This window comes from Macrobrachium rosenbergii, chromosome 23 (genome assembly GCF_040412425.1).
Source record: "Macrobrachium rosenbergii isolate ZJJX-2024 chromosome 23, ASM4041242v1, whole genome shotgun sequence".
Taxonomy (NCBI): domain Eukaryota; kingdom Metazoa; phylum Arthropoda; class Malacostraca; order Decapoda; family Palaemonidae; genus Macrobrachium; species Macrobrachium rosenbergii.
In genome coordinates this window covers 2,052,662-2,077,994 of record NC_089763.1, presented here as the reverse complement: position 1 = coordinate 2,077,994, position 25,333 = coordinate 2,052,662, and the positions used below count along the sequence as shown (strand labels likewise).

The 25,333-nt window shown below is 37.3% G+C and overlaps 1 protein-coding gene across 14 annotated transcripts in view; it reads left to right on the top strand.

Annotated features, from left to right (window-relative positions):
• LOC136851228 (uncharacterized) overlaps nucleotides 1-25,333 on the top strand; it is a 354,709-nt gene that overhangs the window by 139,828 nt on the left and 189,548 nt on the right. For all 14 annotated transcript variants that reach the window (XM_067125171.1, XM_067125164.1, XM_067125170.1 and 11 more), the window contains 2 exons: nucleotides 16,127-16,247; nucleotides 18,615-18,868. In XM_067125171.1, the coding sequence (XP_066981272.1) occupies nucleotides 16,127-16,247; nucleotides 18,615-18,868 (375 nt within the window). The remainder of the gene's footprint in view (nucleotides 1-16,126; nucleotides 16,248-18,614; nucleotides 18,869-25,333) is intronic.

The window sequence follows — 25,333 nt, the reverse complement described above, 5'->3', positions numbered from 1 at the left end:
TATCATATACATAGCATCAATTCAAAAATACCCTCCAGAATTATATGAAAAAAAATAAGAACATTATTAGGGAAATATATTCCAACTCCATTCCGAGAGTAAAACTTGATAATTCCTTCACTACCAATCCTCAAGAAATGGCAGAACATTCGGGGAGTCATTTTGCTGAAGTCTCCAGTCCAAGCAATTTCTCCCTTAATTTTCAAAATATAAAGAACTATCAAGCTAGGTTGGATCTTAGAAGCAATGAAGTATAGAATGCAAAATTCTCACTAAAAGAACTAAGAGATACGTTGCCTTCTACTGAGTCTACATCTCCAAGTGAGGACACTATTCTGTAAAAGATGTAGAAAAGCAACTTTCTGAAGATGCCAGAGGCTTCTTACTGAAGACTATGAACAAGATCTGGGGAACGGACATTCTTCCAAAGGGCTGGAAAATCTCCTATTGCCAAACCAAAGAAAGATCCACCAGATCCCTCTACAGTAGTTACAGACCTATCGCCCATACCAAACGTGTATGTAAATTAATGGAAAGCATGATAAATACTCGATTAGTGTGGTGTCTTGAATCAAATAAACTCCTGTCACCTTTTTAGTTTGGATTCAGGACGAATAAGTCTACACTCGACCCTTTACTGTATATTATAAAATCAAATTCAACAAGGTTTTGCTGAACAGCGCCAAACCATTGGATTTTTATTTAACCTGCAGAAGGCTTATGATACCATTTGGAGCAATGGAGTTATCAAGCAACTGATTAAAATAGGGATAAGGGTTTATAATCTCTTTCTTATCAGAAAGATACATTAAAGTAAAAATAAGTAGCAGAATTTCTATTTCATACATTCAAGAGAACCATTTAGATTTTATAATTTTCCACCACGGATGACTCCAGGGGCTAAAGTTTGTGTCAAATCTTCAAATACGCAGGATCTTTCTGACAAGGAAATAAAAGCCAGATTTGTAGCTCATAATTAAATACATAAAAAGTCTATTATAATATTTGGTGATGCATCCAGATCTAAGACTGGTGTAGCTTGTGCCATTGTTAGCAAAGATGTAATAGGTTCCGGGAGAATGTCGGACTGTGCATCCAGCTTCACTTCTTTACTATAGAAGAAGCCTATTACATGAGAGGTAATAATCTTACTATATGTTCAAATTCTTTTAGGTGTTCATCTGCAATAAAGCACATGAGTAATTGTATCCCTGTTTTAACTAAAATACGAAAATTGTTTTGCCTAGCTTCTAAGTCAGAGTCCATTCAGTGTTCTTGGGTAGCCTACCAGCTCATGCTGGCATTTCTGGAAATGAGACTGCTGATAACAAAGCAAAGAAGGCATCTGTAGAAAATGCAGTAGGCTATAGGAGAGTGCCTTATACTGAGATGAAACGTCATATATCAGTAAATAAGGAAAAGTATGGCAGGAGAGTTAGGCCCCTCCCTTACTCCTAAATGATAGAAAATACAAAAAAATTCGAGCAAATATCCAACCCTGGCCTTCATGTAACAACATTAACAGAGACTATGAAACACGTCTTTCTCGCCTTTGAATTGGCCGCACATTTTCAACTCAGCTTTTGATTAGTGAAAAGTAATCCACCTGTGTACAGTATGTCCACTGTCTTGCTGGCCTGATAGTGGAGCACTTGCTTCTTTCTGGCTTGTGAATTTTATTATCGTACGTTCCATAGGCGCTACCTTTGTCAAATTTTAGATAACAATTGCAATGTTTTAGATTTAATGAAGCTTTTAAAAGATACAAATCTATGCAGTTTTGTATAAGTTTTTCTGATTTATACCCATATTTATGTAATAATAATTTTTTTTTATTGTGCGCGTGAAACCTGCATAAATGTATTTAATGTGTGTGTGTGTGTTCCAGTATAAATGTATATGATTTTTATTTGTTTTAAAATCACGTTCATTCATCACAGCACTGAATGGCTTACGCTACAAAAATTAATCCAGTTCTCTTTGTCTTTCTGGGCAAACAGGACGAGAGACATATTCTTATTTTAACGTCAACGATTAGCACAAAATCCTGGGGGTATGGAACCTCTTACCATTAATTGCAAGTGTTTTTTTCAATATTTTTTTTTCGGGTAGCTTCAGGGTCTCATCAGAGCCATGCCCAACCTATTTCACCCCATGCAAACAGGATCTCTTTTCGGATAGCAGCATCAAAGATACATAAATTATAAACCTAAAGTTTGCATTTGTATTACGCAACAGCGATGCTAAGCTTCCAGGAAGACAGTGTTTGTTGTAGATCTGTTGCAATGGACCATATTCTTTGTGGCTCCACCCACTCACCCGCGTCTGCCAACAGAGTCTGAGCTGTGCTGGCCTACTTTATGTTCATCTTTCTGGCACGTTAGTTCAGCAACCGCATAATCATTTCCATTAGCCTGTTTTGCAGCAATTCTGTGGGCTACTATTTTCTTGTGCAGTTAGAGTGACGTTAGAGTGACCTACTAAGTGACAAAGCATAGCTTATGAGAATATTATTTTTTATTCTGTATAGGCTATTGTCTTGTTCCCTAGCACCATTTTCTTTCGCGGTTTAGAGAAATAGGTGAACTGCAATTTTCTCATATGCTCGAGAAACAGTTGCAGTTTCAAGAAACAGTTAAACTCTTAATTTTCTCTTATGTTCGAGAAACTTTATATTAAGGTAATATAAATTCAGTTTGAACCTGCATTCATTTGTCAAGTCATTAGTAAAATGTTATCGATTTTAATCTACACTGTGCATTCCCATGCGCATGCTCACGCATGTGGTGACGAAAAATGCACCAGATCGGGGTCTGTCGTTGGAACACGCTCATTTTTGAGGTGCGTGGGCAAAAGGCATTTGGTGATGCGCGCTGGGTGAAGTTGACGCCAGCTGTCGCGTGACATGGAACATTATTTCTCCCAACGACATTTCTTATTCAGTGACAGATGAGATGGAACGGGCTAAGCAAGCCACTATTTTTTTGACAGATTTGTTTGCGAATATAGCAAAATCCATGGCTCTTTGCATCTAAGCCCCTCCCACTGCTGACGTCACGACCATTCCTTGAAGCTGACTGGTTGGCAATGGTTTCGGAAAGCTGGTTAAAATGTGGCTCTTTCCATCTTCATTAAATTAGCAATGGTTATTTTACTGAGCAAAGATAAGTTGTGCTGATTATCAAAAGGAAACGTTATATTATCCCCTGAAATAACATCATAATACACATCTAACTAAAAAGGGTTAAAAAAAATAAATGAAGTCAGGAGTGTTCCGCGATCCTGCAATGCTGTTTTTTTGTAAATGAAGTTCACCTGACCACGGAGGTGACAGGGGGAATGCATGCATTCGAATCGGTGCACTTAAATTAACGGACGATGATAATTACCATCTGATATTGTCAAGCGTGTTCACCATTCAGAATTTAAACACAAAGACTGTTGTAGAGCTTTGAAGACTGGTATTTCATATTGATTTCAGGAAATTTGACCACATTTTAATAGTCATAAAATCGATTTCATTGCAATCGTTTACACATTCGGTGGGATGACAAGGAGTGACTGCACTCTTCAAAACCAGAATAGGCCTATGTTTAGCTTAAAGTTACAGTATGATAGGTTATACGAGTTATATTGGATATAATTTGCTGAGAATATTCTTAAGGATATAATCTCTTTTAGAAATAACAGTATCATGAAAAATGACGTAGACCTATACTGTCCTATGTCTTTTTGTCGTTTTACGCAACATATGACGTTTGGATTACAGGCCTTTCTTATATTAAGCCGTTTTATAGCGGTTCTTGTTGTGGTTATTCTTGTTTTTGTTGCTGCTATCATGGTGTTTGTAGTGTCTTCGAAAACTTTTCATATGGTGACCTAACATTGCAGAATAAACATAGACATATTCATAAAATACTAGTGTAAAGAATTATCTGCTTACTATTGTTAATTGAAATTTAGTCATTTCTTTTAAAAGTAATCAAGATCTTTATGAATACAGTCTATGCAAGAATATTCTCCTAACAACATACAGAGAGAGAGAGAGAGAGAGAGAGAGAGAGAGAGAGAGAGAGAGAGAGAGAGAATTTACTGACTCTTAATGTATCCTTTTGTCCAACAGGGCAATCTACAAGAATGCCCATAAAATCAAATGAATCGTGGGATGCCCGAAGTCTTGTTTGGATTATGTCGTACATGTCTTTTTCACCTATCATTTATTTTTTTTCTTATTTCGTTAAGTATTTTTCGATGCTTCCTACCATAATCTTCACTGTCACAGAAATGCTAAAGCAGCCTTATATTTAATCATTACAGCAATATAATTTGTTTTCACTTTTGTTAATATATTTTCTATATAATTTATTAAGAGCAGTACTGTTCGATAGTTATGTGTAAAGCTGAGACAGCCCTATGATCGGTCTATGTGCGCCGTTGGGTACATACTCACTCACAAGTTTTACTATTATTCTCTGTAGTATAAGTGGTGTTATAATTACTATGGCCATCGACGCGTGTACACATGTATGTGTATATGCATGTGCTTATATGTGTACATTCCATTGTATGCATGTACATTATGTATCGTAGGGTCGAAGCTACTATATTGATTGAAAGCTACTCTATTCCCAACAGATACGGGTAGAAAACTATTTGCAATAAGAAATTGACGTGTAGGTCTATGCCCTGTCATTGCTTCAAAATATAAGAAATTGACGTGTAGGTCTATGCCCTGTCATTGCCTCAAAATATAAGAAATAGACGTGTAGGTCTATGCCCTGTCATTGCTTCAAAATATAAGAAATTGACGCGTAGGTCTATGCCTTGTCATTGCCTCAAAATATAAGAAATTGACGTGTAGTCTATGCCCTGTCATTGCTTCAAAATATAAGAAATTGACGTGTAGGTCTATGCCCTGTCATTGCCTCAAAATATAAGAAATAGACGTGTAGGACTATGCCCTGTCATTGCTTCAAAATATAAGAAATTGACGCGTAGGTCTATGCCTTGTCATTGCCTCAAAATATAAGAAATTGACGTGTAGTCTATGCCCTGTCATTGCTTCAAAATATCAGAAATTGACGTGTAGGTCTATGCCTTGTCATTGCCTCAAAATATAAGAAATTGATGTGTAGGTCTATGCCTTGACACTGCCTCAAAATATAAGAAATTGACGTGTAGGTCTGTGCCCTGTCATTGCCTCAAGATATAAGAAACTGACGTGTAGTCCTATGCATTGTCATTGCCTCAAAATATAAGAAATTGATGTGCAGGTCTATGCCTTGTCACTGCCTCAAAATATAAGAAATTGACGTGTAGGTCTATGCCCTGTCATTGCCTCAAAATATAAGGAACTGACGTGTAGTCCTATGCCCTGTCATTGCCTCAAAATATAAGAAATTGACGTGTAGGCCTATGCCCTGTCATTGCCTCAAAATATAAGAAATTGACGCATAGGTCTATGCCTTGTCATTGCCTCAAAATACAAGACATTGATGTGTAGTCTATGCCCTGTCATTGCTTCAAAATATAAGAAATTGACGTGTAGTCTATGCCCTGTCATTGCTTCAAAATATAAGAAATTGACATATAGGTCTATGCCCTGTCATTGCCTCAAAATATAAGAAAATGATGTGTAGGTCTGTGCCTTGTCACTGCCTCAAAAATATCAGAAATTGACATGTAGACCTATGCCCTGCCATTGCCTCAAAAATATCAGAAATTGACATTTAGACCTATGCTCTGTCATTGCCTCAAAATATAAGAAATTGATGTGTAGGCCAATGCCCTGTCCTTGCCTGAGAATATAAGAAATTGACATGTAGGCCTATGCCCCGTCATTGCCTAAAAACATCAGAAATTGACGTGTAGGCCTATGCCCTGCCATTGCCTCAAAAATATCAAAAATTGACATTTAGACCTATGCCCTGTCATTGCCTCAAAATATAAGAAATTGATGTGTAGTCTATGCCCTGTCATTGCCTGAGAATATAAGAAATTGACATGTAGGCCTATGCCCCATCATTGCCTAAAAACATCAGAAATTGACGTGTAGACCTCAAAATGCCCTTAATGCCATTGCCTCAAAAATATCAGAAATTGACATTTAGACCTATGCCCTGTCATTGCCTCAAAATATAAGAAATTGATGTGTAGGCCAATGCCCTGTCCTTGCCTGAGAATATAAGAAATTGACATGCAGGCCTAGCCCCGTCATTGCCTCAAAACATCAGAAATTGACGTGTAGGCCTATGCCCTATCATTGCACCAAAATATAAGAATTTGATATGAAGGTCTAATCTCACAATATTAACATTTGACTTGCAGGATCGCTCATGTAGGCCAACACCAATTAAAAAAAAAAAAGATGCTTGTGTATTTAGGTTGTGCAGGATCAAAAGAAGATAATTGCACAGATAAAATTATCCAAGATCTTCACAATGATATTATGTAACTTATATATCTTTTACTGGAGATATCACCTGCATACTTCACAACTCTTGGAGCTCAGATCTGTGGTGTCATTATTCATGCATGGAGCTCAGCATTACCGAATGGAGTCAAATTCATACTGGTAATCATATGGACTGTTAATTAGTGTGACCTCATTCCCCTTTCGAGAGCTAGCCAATCACTGGCTTGCAGTGGGCGGGGCTTAGCCGCAATGAGCCCTGGCTTTTACTATAGTTAAGAATGCAAGGTATAAGAATTAGCAACCAAGGGCCTCTGCTATTAATGTCATGTATGCTGAGCTCTCAGTGAAAATAAATTGCACCATAAAGCTGATCACATAATGAAGAAAATGCATATATGAGGTCCCAGGACTGAAGGAATGATAGCCATACGTGCATCTCTTACGCCAGGAGCAGGAGTTGTAGATCTGTACACACCAAAACTCTGGTGTTTTGATCTACTGAAATTTCCTGATGATGGAGACACCATCCAGGAGTCAACCTCCAATTTGCATAATACTTATAGCAAAATCCACTGCTCTTTGCAGCTAAACCCTGCCTGCTGCTTACAGTATGTCACAAACATTCCTTGAAGCTGATTGGTTGGCAATGGTTTTAAAAAGTTTGTTAATCTGTGGTTCTTTTCATCTTCATTGATTTAGCAGTAGTTGTTTTACTGAACTTAAATAAGTTCTGCTGATCATCGAAAGGAGACGTTATATCATCCCCTGAAATAAAATCATAAAAATGGTATAAAAATAAGAAAATGTGAATGAAGTCAGCAGTGTTCCGCGATGCTACAATGCAGTTATTCGTAATTGAGGTTCACCTGACCGTGGAGGTGACACATGGAATGTCTGCGTTAGAATCTGTACACTTGAAATGGTGATTACTGTCTGATGTTGTCAAGCATGTTCACCATCCAACATTTAAACACAAAGACTGTTGTAGAGCTATGCAGACTGGTATTCCATATTGATTTCAATAAATTTGATCACATTTAAATAGTCATATAATCGATTTCATTGTAATCGTTTACATATTCGGTGGGATGACAAGCAGTGACTGCACTCTTCAAAACCAGAATAGCCCATGTTTAGCTTGAAGTTACAGTATGACAGGCTATACCAGTCACACAGAATACAATTTGCTTAGAATTTTCTTAAGGACATTATCTCCTTTCGTAATAATAGAATCATAAAAAAATGATGTAGACTTATAATGTTCAGTGTCTTCTTGTTAGTTTACGCAGTTTATGACGTTTGGATTATAATCCAAACATATTACAGACTTATCTTATATTCAGCCGTTTTGCTGTGGTTCTTCTTGTTGTCACGGTTAGCCTATTCTTGTTTTTGTTGCTGCTGTTATGCTTCTTGCTGTGTCTTCAAAAACTCTTCACATGGTTAGCTAACACTGCAGAATAAAGAAAGACCTATTCATAAAAGGATAAAGTATTACCTGCTTACCATTGTTAAAAGAAATTTAGTCATTTGCCATAATTAAAGTATTTGAGATCTTTATGAATACAGCCTAGAATATTCCCCTAACAAGAGAGAGAGAGAGAGAGAGAGAGAGAGAGAGAGAGAGAGAGAGAGAGAGAGAGAGAGAGAGAACTTACTGACTTCTTATGTATCCTTTTGTCGAACAGGGTAATCTACAAGTTAAAGTCCTCCTACAAGAATGCCCTAAAATCAAATGAATCATGGGTTACTCGAAGACACGTTTGGGTCATGTCATACATGTCTTATTCAGCTGTTATTTTTTTTTTCTTATTTCGTTATATATATTATGTTGCTTCCTACCATAATCATTACAGCAATATAATTTGTTATCACTTTTGTTAATACATTTTCCATATAATTTATTAAGAGCAGTTTGATAGTTGTGTGTAAGGCTGAGACAGCCCTATGATCGGTCTATGTGCGCCATTGAGTACTTGGCCACACATTTTACTATTATTCTCTGTAGTATAAGTGGCGTTGTAATTACTATGGCCATCGACGTGTGTACACATGCATGTGTATATGCACGTGCTTATACGAGTACATTCCGCTGTATGCCTGTACATTACGTATTGTAGGGTCAAAACTACTATATTGATTGAAAGCTACTCTATTTCCAACAGATACGGGTAGAAAACTATTTGCAATAAGAAATTGACGTGTAGGTCTATGCCCTGTCATTGCCTCCAAATATGAGAATATGATGTGTAGGCCTATGCCATGCCATTGCCTCAAAATATAAGAAATTGGCATGCAGACCCATGCCTTGTCGTGCCCTCAAAATGGAAGAATTTGATATGTAGGCCTAATCTCACAATAATCTTAGCATTTGACATGCAGGATTATGATGAATTAATTCCCATCAGCACTGGCTGCATAAGTCTCTGCTCCAATTTAATTAAATTAATTTTGTCTATGTGGAACTGCTTATGTAGGCTAACACCAATTAAAAAAATGCAAGATGCTTGTGTATTTAGGCTGGCCATGATAAACAAAATAAGATGCTCAGACCGAATGATCCAAGATATTCATAATGATATTATATAACTTAATATACCTTTTAGCAAAGATATCAGTTGCGCACTTCACAACTCCAGGAACTCATATCTGTGATGTCATCTCTCGTGCACGGAGGTCAACTTGACTGAACGGGGTCAAGTCCGTTCAGGTAATCATATGGACTGTTAATTTGTGTGATGTCAGTCCCCTTTGGAGAGCTAGCCAATCACTGGCGTGCAGTGGGCGGGGCTTAGCTGCAAAGAGCGGTGGATTTTGCTATAGCCTGAACAAGCAATGAATATGTCATTATAACGCATACCCTTCGGGCATCCACTCCTCACAACAAACACCTCCTGACATACACGCCGAGCACGTGTGTAAAAGAAACACAGCCAACAGCATACATCCTTTGTAATGTATACTATTGTCCATAATCATGTCACATCAAATGTATCACTCCTACTGGAAGTGATATAGTGTCAGCTTTCCAGCTATATTTATCAGAACACTGTCTGTAACTTGTGTATAGAATTATGTACCATTTTCCATTGTCAGGCACTACATTTCCGCTCACAAGAGCTCTTGTCCTGTCTGTTTGTTGTCTTGAATAAATTAGTATGTTTGTAGACACAGCCTCTTACTCACGCCTTTGCTACATTGGTGACCATGGAGATGACGAGCCTAGCCAGCCCCAATGATACCAACCTCTCCGCAACACCGTCACCACCGCCTCCATACATCTGGCCCCATTCACGCCCCACAACCCAGAAGCTTGGTTCTTCAGGGTGGAGACAATTTTCTGATCAAAGAAAATTACCTCCTCAGCATGCAAAGCCGATGCAGTCCTCGAATTCCTGCCAGACAATGTTTCCGAGCAAGTTGCAGGATGGCTTGCAGAACATCAATCCCTTGTCACCTACAAATCACTGGAGGATCAGCTGAAGTCATCCTTCAGTGTGCCACCCACCCTAAGAGCCAAGAAATTCCTGAATAAAGTGGGGGCAGCCATAGGAGACGATCAGCCATCGCACATCTACAAGCGATTGTGGCAGCTAATAATGCTACCCGCCGCAGATGGCCAACCCGAGTCAACCCTGGGCCTTGTGAGAGAGGTCCTTCTCCCAAAACTGCCCTGCCAAACAGTGGTGGCCATGCCCAACGCCTCCACCATACCCATCAAAGAATTCCTAAAATTGGTCGACACTACACACATGGCCCACAAGACAGCGGAGCCCACCCAGCCACCCGTAGCAGCAGCAGAACGACGGTCCCAGCTGTCAACCCAGAGGGATCAGCTGTCCCCATCCACAAGCAGAGCTTTCCCAAACAATTCATCGAGGGGAAGACCAGACAGAAGAAAATGTGCTTCTTCCATTGGAGATTTGGAAATAATGTGACAAAGGCTGCCTGTTTTAAAAAACATGCAAGAGGGTCACATCTGTGACCCAAAAAACTAAACGTCAGCAGTGAACAGACTGATTGCCTTGTAAGAGAAGCTGAGCCTGCTTACCGCTGCCTTTTTTCCAGGTACGAAAGTAAAGGCTCAACATGCTTCTTCATAAAGGACGGGAGGTCGAACACAATTCCTCGTTGACACGGGCACACAAAACATTCATACCAGCCAGCCCTCATGAACAACTCATCCCCACCCAACCCACCAACATCCATGTATCTACCGCTAATGGAGCATCACTCAAGCTATACGGGAGGCTGACAATTAAACTGTCATTCAGCAGGAAAGAATACAGCTGGACATTCATCACAGCAGACATAACATTAGCACTTTTAGGAGCAGACTTCCTAAAAAAACACAACTTGCTGGTGGACACAGCATCAAAACAGCTGATCCCGAAAACTGCCCCCACATCATCATCACAGCAGTGGATACGACAAACCGTACCCATCGCATCAGCCACCCCACCGCCAGAAATAAGATGCCTCCTACAGGAGTTCCCATAGGTCTTCAAAGACAACCTGCAGCACGACAACCAAACCAGCAAAGAACAACATCCAGCTCCACAATGAAATAGAAGGTCCCCAAGTCCACACCTGCTTCAGATGTTTAGCCCAGGAAAAACTTGCCCACACCAAACAAATATTCAGGAAAATGGAAAAGGCAGGAATATGCCAGAGAGATGCCAGCCCATGGGAATCCCCCCTCCACATGGTACCAAAACTTGGTGGAACACGGTGGCCATGTGGAAACTATCAAAGGTGAGATGCCAGCCCATGGGAATCCCCCCTCCACATGGTGCCAAAACCCGGTGGAACACGGTGGCCATGTGGAGACTATCAACGGCTAAATGTTTAAATGAAGCCTGACAGATACCTGTTGCTGAACATAGCAGACATCACCAACCAAATGAACGGAGCCAAAGTCTTCACCAAAATAGATCTGCTGAAGGGATACTTCCAATTTCCAGTTGTGAAGAAAGACATAGAGAAGACAACAATTATCACCCCCTTCGGCACCTACACATTTAATTACAGCTGCTTCAGCCTTGACATCGATAACATCCTGGTATTTAGCCCCAACCTCAAGCAACACCTAAAAGATATCAAAAGGGTACTACAAATGCTCAAGGAAAACAGACTTGTAGCAAAGAAAGACAAATGCAAGTGGGCAAAAATGATGGTGGAATATCTGAGATATCAAATGAGCCCAGACGGCATCAAACCCCTCCCAACAAAAGTGAAAGCAATCACCGACTTCCCGACACCAACCACAGCCAAAGCAGTACAAGATTTTCAGGACTAATTAACTACTACCATCAATTTATATCCAGTATTGCTAAAATCATGAGTCGGATTTATAATTGTTTAAAAGGGAAACCCAAAAAATTGTGTTGGTCAAATATTCAAGATAACACATTTTTATTAGCAAAGCAGGCAATAACTTCTGCAGCCACATTAATCTTTCCTCTACCCCAAAGGTCCCTCACTTTGATGACTGACGTGAGTAACAGGGCGATGGGCATGGTACTGGAGCAGGACACAGATGATGGTTGCCAGCCATTGGCTTTTTTCAGTAAAAACTTAACAGCAGCGGAACAAAAGTATTTCACGTTTGATAGAGAACTCCTGGCAGTCCACAAAGCCATCCACCACTTCCATCACATGATCGAAAGAAGGCAGTTCATCATACAAACGGCCCACCAACCCATGGTATGCACCTCCACAAAAACCACAGATGCTTGGTCAGCACGGCAGCAGCATCAACTGTCTGCAATAGCAGGACACTCCTGCGCCATCAGGTACCTGAAGGAGTCTTCAAACACCGTAGCCAACACACTATCAAGAAACTGCACCAACACCATCCAGATCAGGATAGCCTATCCCGAAAAAGCAAAGGCACAAAAAGACAACGCCCTCACATGGAGTGTCCTATCTATCAACAACAGAGAGACAACCATCACCTGCGAAACCAGTACCGGATGCCTTTGGCCCTACATGTCATCAGGTCTCAAAAGGAAGACTTTCAACCTTGCCCACAACCTGTCCCACCCATCAGGCCGCACAACCACCCAAATTGTAACGGAATGGTATGTCTGGCCGGGAATGGAAGCCAACATAAAAAAGTGGACAAGAGAATGCCTTCTATGTCAGATGTCAAAAGTAATGAGGCATGTAGAGAGTGGAATATGAGAGTTTCACACAACACACCGCCATCTCACCCACATCCACATTGGCATAGTCGGCCCTCTAGCCCCTCCTCCAAATACCAGGTGGCCAGAAGCACTACCAATACAGCAACAGACGGCGGAGAGCTGTGTGAAAGCTCTCATCGGATGGGTCAGCAGACATGGAGTCCCACAAGTCATTATGGGTGATAGGGGAGCCAACTTCACATCCAGTTTATGGCATACCCTCACAGACAGTTTGGAGACAAAGATAGTACACACGACGGCCCACAACCCAGAAGCCAATGGTATCATCGAAAGGCTACACTGATCGTTGAAAGCATCACTCACCACCAAATGTCAAGGTGGGAGCTGGAGAAAAGAGTTCCAAGAGCCCTACCAGGCCCGAGAACATCTCCATGTGCAGCATTCAATGCATCTCCAGCAGAAGCCCTGTACGGACAAGCATTAACGTTGCCAGCAGACATCTTTCAATATCCAACAAGCCCGACATCCCCATCCATCATCCGTAAAGCATTAGAACAGATAATGCCAGCCTAGACGACCTGTGGCATAGCCAAAAAAGTGTATGTCCTCAACGAGCTGCAGAACGTGAAATATACATTCATACGACACTGAGCCCCCTTCTCCCCAGCCTACTTGTGACCATACCGGGTCATCCAAAGAAAAGACAAAGCCTACCAGATAACAGTTGACAGCAGAACTGCCTGAGTTTCCATGGTCCCACATGGGCCTACACGATTGTCTATCTTACCTGGCCGTCTGAACTCATACCTTGCGGGCATCCACTCATCACAATGAACATCTCCTGACATACATGCTGAGCAAGTATGTATAAGAAACAGCCAACAGCATACACCCTTTTTAATATATACTATCGCCCATAACCATGTCACGTCAAATGTATCATTGCTACTGGAAGTAATGCAATGTCAGCTTGTATTACTTCCAGTAGGAATGGTGCACTTGATGTGACATGATTATGGACGAAGGTATATATTAAAAAGGGTGTATGCTGTTGGCTGTGTTTCTTATACATGCACGCTCAGCACGTACATCAGGAGATGTTCGTTGTGAGGAATGGATGCCCACAGGGTATGAGTTCGGATGGCCAGGTAAGATGGACAATCGTGTAGGTCCATAACTTGTATAAAGAATTATGTACCATTTTCCGTTCTCAAACAAACATAGTTGAATGAATGTTAATCTCTATTTCGTTCGCCTCATGTCAGTCACAACATTTCCGCTTGCAAGAGCTCTTGACCTGTCTGTTTGTTGTCTTGAATAAATTAATAAGTTTGTAGACGCAGCCTCTTACTCACACCTTCGCTACAAGCCTATCATTAAAAATCTCAGCACGATTTAAGGATTGCTTTTGTACTCATTGTATAAGATAACCCTCATTTTGGGGGTGATTTTTTAAGGTTAAAAGGTAGCCTATATATACATATACATATATATATATATATATATATATATATATATATATATATATATATATATATATATATATATATATATATATATATATACATATATATATATACATACATACATACATACATATATATATATATATATATATATATATATATATATATATATATATATATATATATATATATATATATATATTTAAATTTTATCTTTGGAATAACTTCTATTCAAAGGTAATTTTATAAGTAAATGCTCACACCCTGAACAGGATGCAAACCTAAGCATATTTAGGTTGAAAGTACGATAATAGCAATTTTATGCCAAGAGAAAAATTTCAACTCAGCTGTGCCTTAGAGCTCGTTTCGAGTTTAACTGAATCCAGCATGTAAATGTACGGTAGAGTTGATCTCAACTCATTTCTTTCTAGATATTTGGTTTATTTTTGTCATCAATATCTCATTCAGTCTGTTTCTGTCTGACTGTTACTGTTTTCCTTCATTTAACTTCAGTTGTCCTACTAGCCAGAAAACAATCTGGTATGACCCCTCCTCTATCCATGCTAAACTGAAGAGTGCACCCAGTTTAGGGGAATGAAGTGGGAGAATGGGCTGTATTGTAACCATTCCAGATAACTGATACAACTAAAAAGAAATCAGCAAGCTTTTCCTAAACCTGCCAATTCTGGGAATGATTCATATGGCTTTCCCTCCAGATGGAAGCTTTGTCAAAGACATGTATATTGGGCTTACTTCATAGTGGGGTTTTGCTCTCTGTCAATCCTGGTCTAAGCAACGGCTCTGTTTCTTGAGTACATTCTGTTTTCTTTGCTAGTATTTTACAATTTCATGCGTGTGGCTGTGAGTAATGAAACTTCACTGAATTATCTCGTACATGTACCTTCTCATGCTTTAAGGTCGAAGAATTGCTGGATGATGCACAGACTTCTAATGATTTTCTTTTCATTGCAGGAAATTTTTTTATCAAAGATAATAACATGGGCTACTCGGTGAAGCTCAGCACCACAGCAAGTTCTTTTTGGCAGTCCGGGAGGAGTCTGGGTGTGCCACAATATAGACAAAACAATCTCACAATACTTTTACTGGATTTAATTTCAATTTTGGTTAATTCTCTTAATTTCAGTGAAAATAAAGTGGGAATATTGATTCGGCATAATTCTGGCACACCAATGATACACATTGGCCGCCATGATACAGCTTGATTATTTTAGCAGTTGTGACGTCTAAAAATCCTGGAGTTTAGCAAACAAAACAAACAAAGGGAAAAGATTTTTTAGAATGGCAGTGCACTCTGTTTTAACGCTAATCTCTCTTTTCAAGGTGGAATACTCTTTACTGAATAAGATGTATAGTATTTCGGAGAGGTTATCCATCACTGACAAAAGTATAGTGCAGAGGTATACAAATTTCGAATCTTCCATTTTGGTCTTTGATTTTGGCACAAGGTCAAATATTTGTAGTAAATCAGTTTAGGTATTCAGATGCTATATAATATATGCTATATAATGGTTCAGTATGTCACAAAATCGAAATGGGCATTGCCATGTGGAATAGATATGGAATCAGATCAACAGTGGAGTAATGGCTGGATATCATTCAGGTTGTCAGGTGAGTATATTCTTGACCTTTTAGGATATCCACTTGGAAACAAATGTACAAATTTTCCTAAAACATTTCAGTAAATGCAGATGTGTATCGTCTTGATACCTATGTATGTGATATCATGTTTTTGCAGGGGCAGTCTCCCATAGGGTCTGCCCAGTACAGGAGTAGTGCCATCAGTGCACCTCGGCCCGGTGCACTGTAGGCATTACTTAGGGTTTTTTGAAGCATCCCTTTGGCCCCAAGCTGCAACCCCTTTCATGCCTTTTACTTTATCTCCGTTCATATTTTGTCTTCCATCCTACTTTCTTACCTCTCCTAACAATTGTTTCATAATGCAGCTGTGAGGTTTCCCTCTTTTAACACCTTTAAAACCGTTTTATTCTTAATTTCCCTTTCAGTGTTGATATTCATGATCCACAACGCATATTCCTCTGTAAATCTGAAAAACTATACTTATAAAAACATTGCAGAACTGTTGCGTGATGGCGATGATGCAACAAGACGAGGTTTAACGACTACAACTCATGATTATTTCACTTTCACTAATTCTGATTTCTACATCGTCTCTTGTGTCGGCAAGGATGGGAAAACGTAAGTGATGGTCTCTTCTCGTATCTTTTCTTTCTCAGGGATATTTAGGCGACTACTGCCTACGTTTAGGATCTCTCCTTGGTGACCTTGTCTCGGGAGTAGTCAAGGATGCATACTGTGTGTAAGAAATTCTAACTGATATCTTTGTTACTTATAGCACAAGTGAAATCAGTTCTCCTTATTTTAGTATGAAGAACATAGACTACTAAGGGATTCAGAACCCATGAAACACGGTTTTTCAGCAACACCTTTTTATCAAAGCATTGGATAAAGCTGAAAGTTGGAGAGGGTATGTTTTATAACCCTATCTAATTTTTGCAAGTATTATTTAGTACCCCTAAGTTCAATAGTTCTGGTATTTATCAGAGTAAAAGTGTGTTTCCTATGCCAGAGCCATCAAAATCGCAGGTAAGGGTTTTGAACACAATAGTGACGTTAACCTATGACGTCATCAGGCTCCACCCACGGTGACGAGAAGTTTACATAAGGGGGAAAACGTCTCTTCACTGTGGCTCTGCCCACTTGCCAATGACATATTCACTAATTGATATTAGTACCCATCTTAGGCTTCAGCGATGTCAATGATAGCGAGCAGGATTTATCATTATCCCCTTGATTGCATTATCAGTCTCAATCATTTTAATATTATTATCAACTATCATTATTGGATGACTACTTTGTGGAGGTTTCATCGCAACTTCCACAGCAGTTGTTGGGGCGAAGTTGTTAAATTAGAATTCTTCCATTTCTTGATATTTGTATTGTTTCTACTTTATATATAATTCAGTGTATGTAATTCATCCACATAATGAACCAGTCTATAGCTCATTTGTTAGATCTACATCTATTCAGGGCGGGAATACAAAAAGCCAATCAATTTTGTTTTACCTCAGGTTTTGACACTACAGTTTATCCTTCTATTTGCAGCAAGTCAGGAGCATTCACTAGAAGTAGAATTCAAATGAAAAGCAGTGATACCTAATTCCACTCAGTTTTTAGAGGTATAAAGATCTACGTCATTGTTTTATTTCAGTTAATGTAACCCGCTGCTGTTTTTATGTTTTTGTTATTTATATCATACAGCACCCTAAACAGTGATCGTATACTTGCTGTAAATAAAAGGTAATGGTAGGAGTCAAGATTTTGAGGGCAAGCTATTATTTACCTACTTAATATCAGTCAAATGTAACATGATTTATATTGATAAGCATGGAAAGGAAAAGATATTGAAATCAGTTTGAATGAGGAAAATATTGTTATAATCATTGTGTTTTAATAGATATGTTTTAGATGTACAAATAAAACGTCCAACACTATACAATTTATTTACAAAATGTCTTCATAGTCACTCTCGAGGAAGAGGTCATCATCCCCGTCCTCATCGTTGCTAGCGATGTCAATGATGACTGGTTCCACACTCTCATGGCTATTGTCTGACTTCCAGTACTCCTCCTCAAAATGATGGAATTGTCTAACAGCTCCTGCCCAAGTAACTATTACCCAGTATAGAAATAATTACCTGTTCACGCTTTAGTAAATCTTGCCACGGGCCTTCTTGCTTGTATACAAAGTGGCAATCTGTAGCACAAATGCAGTCTTGCAGCCATGGGGACAATTCCATATCCTGCTGGCCATTATCGAATTTGTTGAAGCCTAGACTGTGTAAGCATATCCATTCACCTGTTAGTGACTTACTGCCTACCTGGTGGATGGGCGGAGCCTCATGACGTCATATTATGTTTACTTCACAAATGGTTTTAGGATCCTTTTCTGTGATTTTCTCGGTTCCGGCATCGGCAACTTCATTTTACTCTATTAATATCAAAACTATCGAACTTAGGTACTACATAATACTTGCAAAAATTAGGTAGGGTTATAAAATATACACTTGCCAACTTTCACCTTTATCTAATGCTTTGCTAAAAAGTTGTTGCGGAAAACCCGTGTTTTTTCGACTCTAAATCCCTTACAGTAGTAGTAGGTATCACTTTCAACTGCCATACCCTGACTCTCAAGTAGGGATACATAAGCATTCTGCATTTAACCGCATATAAATGAAGTAATGTATGTTTATAAAATCAAAGAAATATAAACATATCCATGGAAGTTAGAATGTCTGGAATCTGTAAATGCCAATTTTATTCAGAAAAAAACTTTTTAACTGAAAATAATAGCATACAAAGGTAAGATTTTTATTAAATTATTTCCACAAAATACCTGGTCATTTTACACTTTGAATCCATATTTTTGTGTATGACAGTTGAAACTGAAATTACTTTATCACGATGACCACTCACTTAATTATTTAACCTTGAAGGAACATTCCGTAGCCAACCATTTAGCTCAGAAAATCTAAACCTTCTGCAGGTGGGAAAATACTGTGGCCGGAATCAGGATTGACGAGGAGGTTCGGACTAATATTGGTTGGGAAAAGGTCCCAGAGGATGGGATTCATTTGAGTGTCCTCATGATAGGTTTTGACTCTCTGTCACGCAATACCTTTATCAGGACTCTCCCCAAGACATACACCTTCTTGATGGAGACGCTTGGCGCTTTTGTTTTAGAGGGATACAATATTGTAGGAGATGGGACACCCCAGCAGTTGATACCCATTCTTACAGGTAAGCACCCTTTGTTGTCGCGGAGACAGAGAAAGACAAAGACACGAAGAGGGCATTCTTTTTCTTTGTAGACTTTCAGTAGAAATGATATTTCGCCATGTCGCAATAATCATTAATTTTTTGTCACCTCTTATATATGCTTGGTTTTACTTGTGTTGAATAATTACTTTAAAGAATTTTAGGTTGCATAAGATAAAGAATCCAGTAAACAAAACATGAAATGTAAATGTATGTGCCATTCTAAAAGGAAAATAAAAAAAAGCACCCTTGTCATGTCCGTGCACAGACTTTTGCATATGTAGAGGAATATGTGGTTAATAAATCTACAGTCGTTTTGTGCAGTCAAATTCAGTATCCAGCTAACATTTACTCAGGTGGAACTGATATCAGCACTGATTGTTGGCAGGTTTTTGAACTGGACTATACTGTATATATTACTTGTAAAACACTAGTACTTCTATAAATTGCTTGCATGCTTGCATGCAGTGAATACAGAGTAAAGTCTTGATAATCGAATGTGCTATTATCCAACCAGCATAAATGCTGAGAATTACACCAAATGAGGGCTCACATAACAAAAGTTTTAAAAATTTGACGGGAAATAATTTTGTGAGTTCTAAAATTTAGCAGGAGGTTTCTGAGTCATCTAATTTTCAGGGGGTTTCTGAGAGTTGTATAATTTGGCAGGAGGTTTCTGAGAGTTGTATAATTAAGCAGGTTTCTGAAATTTGTATAATCTAGCAGGAGGAGGTTCCAAAGAGTTGCATAATATAGCAGGAGGTTTACGAGAATTGTATAACTTAGCATGAGGTTTCTGAGAGTTGTATAACTTAGCAAGGAGTTTCTGAAGGTTGTATAATTTAGCAGGAAGTTTCTGATAGTTATATAATTTAGCAGGAGGTTTCTGAAAGCTGAATATGTAGCAGGAGGTTTCTAAGAGTTGATTAAATTAGGAGGTTTTAGAGAGTTGTATAATTTAGCAGGAGGTTTCTAAGAATTGTATAATTTAGCAGGAAGTTCCTGAGAGTGTTATAATTTTGCAGGTTGCTGAGAGTTGTATAATTTAGCAAGGTGTTTCTGGTCGCTGTATAATTAGCAGGAGGTTCCTGAGAGTTGCAAAATTTAGCAGGAGGTTTCTGAAAGTTGTACAATTTAGCAGGAGGTTTCTGAGAGTTCTATAATTTAGCAGGAGGTTTCGTGAGTTGTATAATTTAGCAGGTTTCCAAGAGTTGTGTAATTTAGCAGGTTTCTGAGAGTTCTCTGATTTAGCAGGGAAAGGGTCTGTGACTCGTTAAATTTGGCGGGAAATTTTTCGTGATCTGTTTAAAGTTGCATGATTTAGCATAAAAATTTCTGTGATTTGTATAATCTAGTAGGAAAACTTTCTGTGAATTATACGTGGAAATCTAGAAGTCATAAGGTAAATGGGATTTTGTGAGATAAGATGAAGTATTGTCAGTGTACGGCATGGATGACAGTATTTCCTGATTGACTGATTGATTTACTAATTTCATTCTCTCAGTGTATCACAACAACTAAGATAATTAAAGCAGGACAATCACTATATATTGCGAATGTATCACACATTTTTTTTCATGTTTTATAAATATTGTTGACTTGGTATTTTCATTCTCTGAATTATTCTTAAACCAGTTGTCTGTATTTGTCTGATTAGTCATGTAAAATGATAGGTTTGCATTAATTGAATTTTTCACTAAAATATCCTATCTTTCTCAACTCTCAAATGACCTACCAGTAGGCATATAGCAGCACTAACATTTTTTCAACCTGTGAAGACGCAAAAATAAATACAGTGAATTTTGTTCCATAATGAAAGACGTTTCTATTATATCCCAGAGAAGATTCTGTGAGTTCTATAGTTTTGCAAGAAAAGTTTATATGAATAGTATAATTTGACAGGAAACGTTTCTGTGAGTTATAAAACTGGCAGGAAAAGTTTCTGTGAATTAACCATGGAGAAGCAGGAATCATAAGGTAAATAAGAATAATATGCAATTCTGATAGCACACGGCATGGATGACAGTAAGGTCTCATGACTTGCTATCTGTCTCAGCACTCACATCTGCCTGTGCTTTCAAGGGCTCCCTCCTCTTTTCTACACATTGCCAATGTTTCTGCACCATACAGCAGCATTGATATAATAACTGTTTAATGGACCCGTGAAACCTGTCTTATTTAACCCCAACTGCTTTAATTCTCTGCCGCACCTCCATCTCACATCCACGCTCTTTGCTTATGACAGAACCCAAGTACTCGAAACTACCTTTTTGCTTTAATTTCTTACCGGCTCTTGACCTTACATGTAATTCCACTTTTTCTTCTCTATTACTTAGTAGAATTTCTTGTTTGCAGCACTGAACTTAAGGCCTTGTTCACATGAAGCAGAAACAGCGGCAGTAACCACGCAGATGCAAAAGGTGGTGACTACACATTATGGCGGTTATCCACGCGGTTCATTTAATATCAATATGGAAGTGGAGGAAATAACATGCCTACGATATGTTCAAAAGACTGTATCCAAAACTGAGAGAATATGAGCCCAGATTCTTCATTTATTTCAGAATGACCATAAAATAATTTGAGGTTTTACTTACACTAGCTAAGGATGATATTCCATCAAATAACATAATGCAATGTGTTCATTTATATATAATTATATGAACACAAACATACACACACACATATGTATATGTATGCACATATATACTATATATAAATATATATATATATATATATATATATATATATATATATATATATATTATATATATATATATATATATATACATATATATATATGTGTGTGTGTATGTATATATATATATATATATATATATATATATATATATATGTATATATATGTATATATATATATATATATATATATATATATATATATGTATATATATATGTATATATTATATGTATATATGTATATATATATATAAATATATATATATATATATATATATATATATATATATATATATATATATATATATGTATATATATAATATATATACACACATAGTATATATGTGCATACATATATATGGGGAAATATGTTTCGTTTTAGATTTACTGTGTATATTCAGTCATAGTGTGATGAAGCGAAAGGGAGCTACAGGTGGTTGGACGGTGACATAGATGCAAATCACTGCAGTCAGCAGATATTTCAATTGCTTCAGCTGTTTTGGCTCGGTGAACACGCAAAATTGAAGCTGGTATGTGAGGCAGCCTACCGAGTTGGTATGCAAGTACGTAAGTTCGTGCGTTAGAAAAATGGAGATTGTGTGTCTAATTGTGCCAAAAGTTAGGTCTGATTGATTATTATCTAGCCAAGAGCGATATCGTCCAGACGTGGCTTTGTGTGCTCCGATCTCTTAGAAACCGGCAGTTAAGGTAAATCCAGACTTCTCTTTTTTCTGTGTGGACTGTGAACTAGTGAATTTACCATCTCCAATACACTTGTGAATTTGTGGGAAGAATTGGACATAGGCATTTATGTCACTTTAATATTATATTTTATTGTGTTCTGATTTGACATTGGTTAACCATGCATTTTAGATCTTCATTATTATGTCATATGCTTGTGTACTGTATTTGTGGGAGATTACGGTTTGTTTAATTCTCAACAGATGTCTGTGGTGATGTCTGTGGGGATGCTGTGGATGCTGTGGTGATAGAGAAAGAACACTGCAATCTTTGCAGTTAGTGATGGTTTCAATGTGGTTGACTTTAAGACTAGACGTGTAATGTCTAAGGATGGAGTGTGTGGGAGTTTTGAGTGAAAAGGCCTTCAGCCAGAGTAAGGTTAAATCTTGAATTAGACTATTTTGACTTGGTAATTCATTTATTATGCATTTTAATTTTCTTTTTGTTAATTCATTACTTGTTGGGTTTTGTTTGATAATAAATCTATTTATGTAGGAAAGATTGTGTTTCCTTAGAATGTCCATTTTGAGAGATATGTGTGTTGAGTACCAGAGAGAGAGAGATGTGCGGGTTGAGTCCGAGAGAGAGAGGGTTGCTAGTTACCACGTTTTCTGAAGATAGGCCACAAAACATGTTATGTAGCATTTCTAAAGAAATGTTTAATCTGTAGGTTTAACATATACATATGTGTGTGTGTATGCTTGTGTTCATAATTACATATAAGTGAACACATTGCATTATGTTATTTGATGGAATATCATCCTTAGCTAGTGTAAGTAAAATGTCAAATTATTTTATGGTCATTCTGAAATAAATGAAGAATCTGGGTTCATATTCTCTCAGTTTTGGATACAGTCTTTTGAACATATTATATATATTGTACGATGTTATTTCTTCCACTTCCATATTGATATTAAATGAACCGCATGGATAATATATATATATATATATATATATATATATATATATATAATATATATATATATATATATATATATATATATATATATATATATATATATATATATATATATATTGTCATGATGCATACCAAGTACCTGGTTATTACACATCTAATGACAAATTTCAAAAATATACCTCACTTCTGACAGATACCTGAACTCTCATAACAAAAGAATTATGACTGAATACTCTAAAGATAACAGTGATCCCTTAAAAAACTCATTAATCATGTGAAAAATCAAACTAAGTTTATCAAGATTAGTGTGAGGTATCCACTATAAAACAAGAAATATACTAGAGTAAAAGGGCATCACTCCATCAAACAAGTTTAACTGTTTCCCAGGTCTTAATTCACTTCAGCAAAACTAACGAAACAAACCATGTATATCACTTTGCCTTATGCACACAATTAATCCTATTCACTGGTGGTCAATAAAAGGAACACTGTTTTTTTTAAATTTTAAAAACAAAAATTTATTTTTATATTTAAAATTTATAACTAGAATTCACATTCTGAAAAATTGACTATTACTTGAAAACAACACAAAATTTAGTTAATTCTTGAATTAAATTATTAAACAAAATTAAATCACAAAACTTTAATTTATCAAAAAATTAAATTAATCAAGCAAAATTTAAACTATCAAGAATTATTCAAGATTTTAAAAGAAAATCTTAATAAATGAAAATTAAATCATGTATGCAATCATCAAGAAATATTTAAAATGCTAAGTAAATAAATGTTAAATCACCAAGACAAGAAATGTGAAAAAATATTAAGAGATTGCAAACACAAGAACACACAAAAATACACAAAAGATTTATCAGTAATAATTTCACTAGGGTGAAATTTCCCTAATACACCTTATTATACCATGGTAATAATAAGTAAAATTCACTTTACCTTACACAAGCTTCTGAAAACTGTAAAATCACAGGACATGCAGGATCCTTCGATTGACAAAACACACTTTTTATCAGGTGCCATTACAACTTAAATAATTTTACTAAATTCAGATCTCAAAAGCTAATATTAATACTATTGACCACAAATATTCTGTGTTAATAATTACTCTTTTTAAGAATGAGAGAGAGAGAGAGAGAGAGAGAGAGAGAGAGAGAGAGAGAGAGAGAGAGAGAGAGAGAGAGAGAGAGAACCACAGCTAATGGTCTCACAAATAAGAATGACCAGATATCAGGATTCCAGTAGAAATTCAACAGTCATATGACACCATTAAAGCATTTTGGGGACAAGACACAAAAGAAATTTCTAGAAGGAAGCAATATGTTTTGACCTGCAACCTTACAAAACATGACGCAATCGATCATGAGGTCTTACTCTCAAAATTGCATACGTGACCAGAGCCATGTATGTGACATTACGAAATCACTTGTCTTTTTCTCATATGAGACAAAGCTTTTACAGAAATCTCAACATGATCAAACAGATGGCTATTGTTATCTCGACCTGTCATCTCGTTATCTTTTGCGATGACAGCTGAAGTGAAACAAACCACTCGCTAGGACACACGTGTTCCTCATACTAAGTTAATATTAAAAATGTATTATTAATTCTAAAACTTTTGAGATCTGCTTACAGTACATATGACGTTTCAATAATTATTATCATTACACATAATATATGATAAATGAAAGAGTAAATATATCAGAATTATAGGAGAATATACATATTACAAGGCAACATCATGATGTTCCTCCCCCCAGAAGATTATTTATCCTGTGGTCGAATCCAACAATTCACAATGGGATAAATAATCTGCAATTACATTATCTTTTCCTGAAATATGTTTTACTTTTACATTATGCAGTTGCAGGCATAAAGACCACCTGGTCAGTCTCTGATTGTTATTTTTCATTTATTGATGAATGAGATAGGGTTGTGATCAGACAACACTAAAATTTCTTCATTCCTAGGTCGGTTCACATACACTTCAAACTTTTTCAGTGCTGTGATTAATGCTAACGTTTCTTTTTCAATGGCTGAGTAAGTTTTCTGATGCTTTTTCAACTTTGAAGACATGAAAC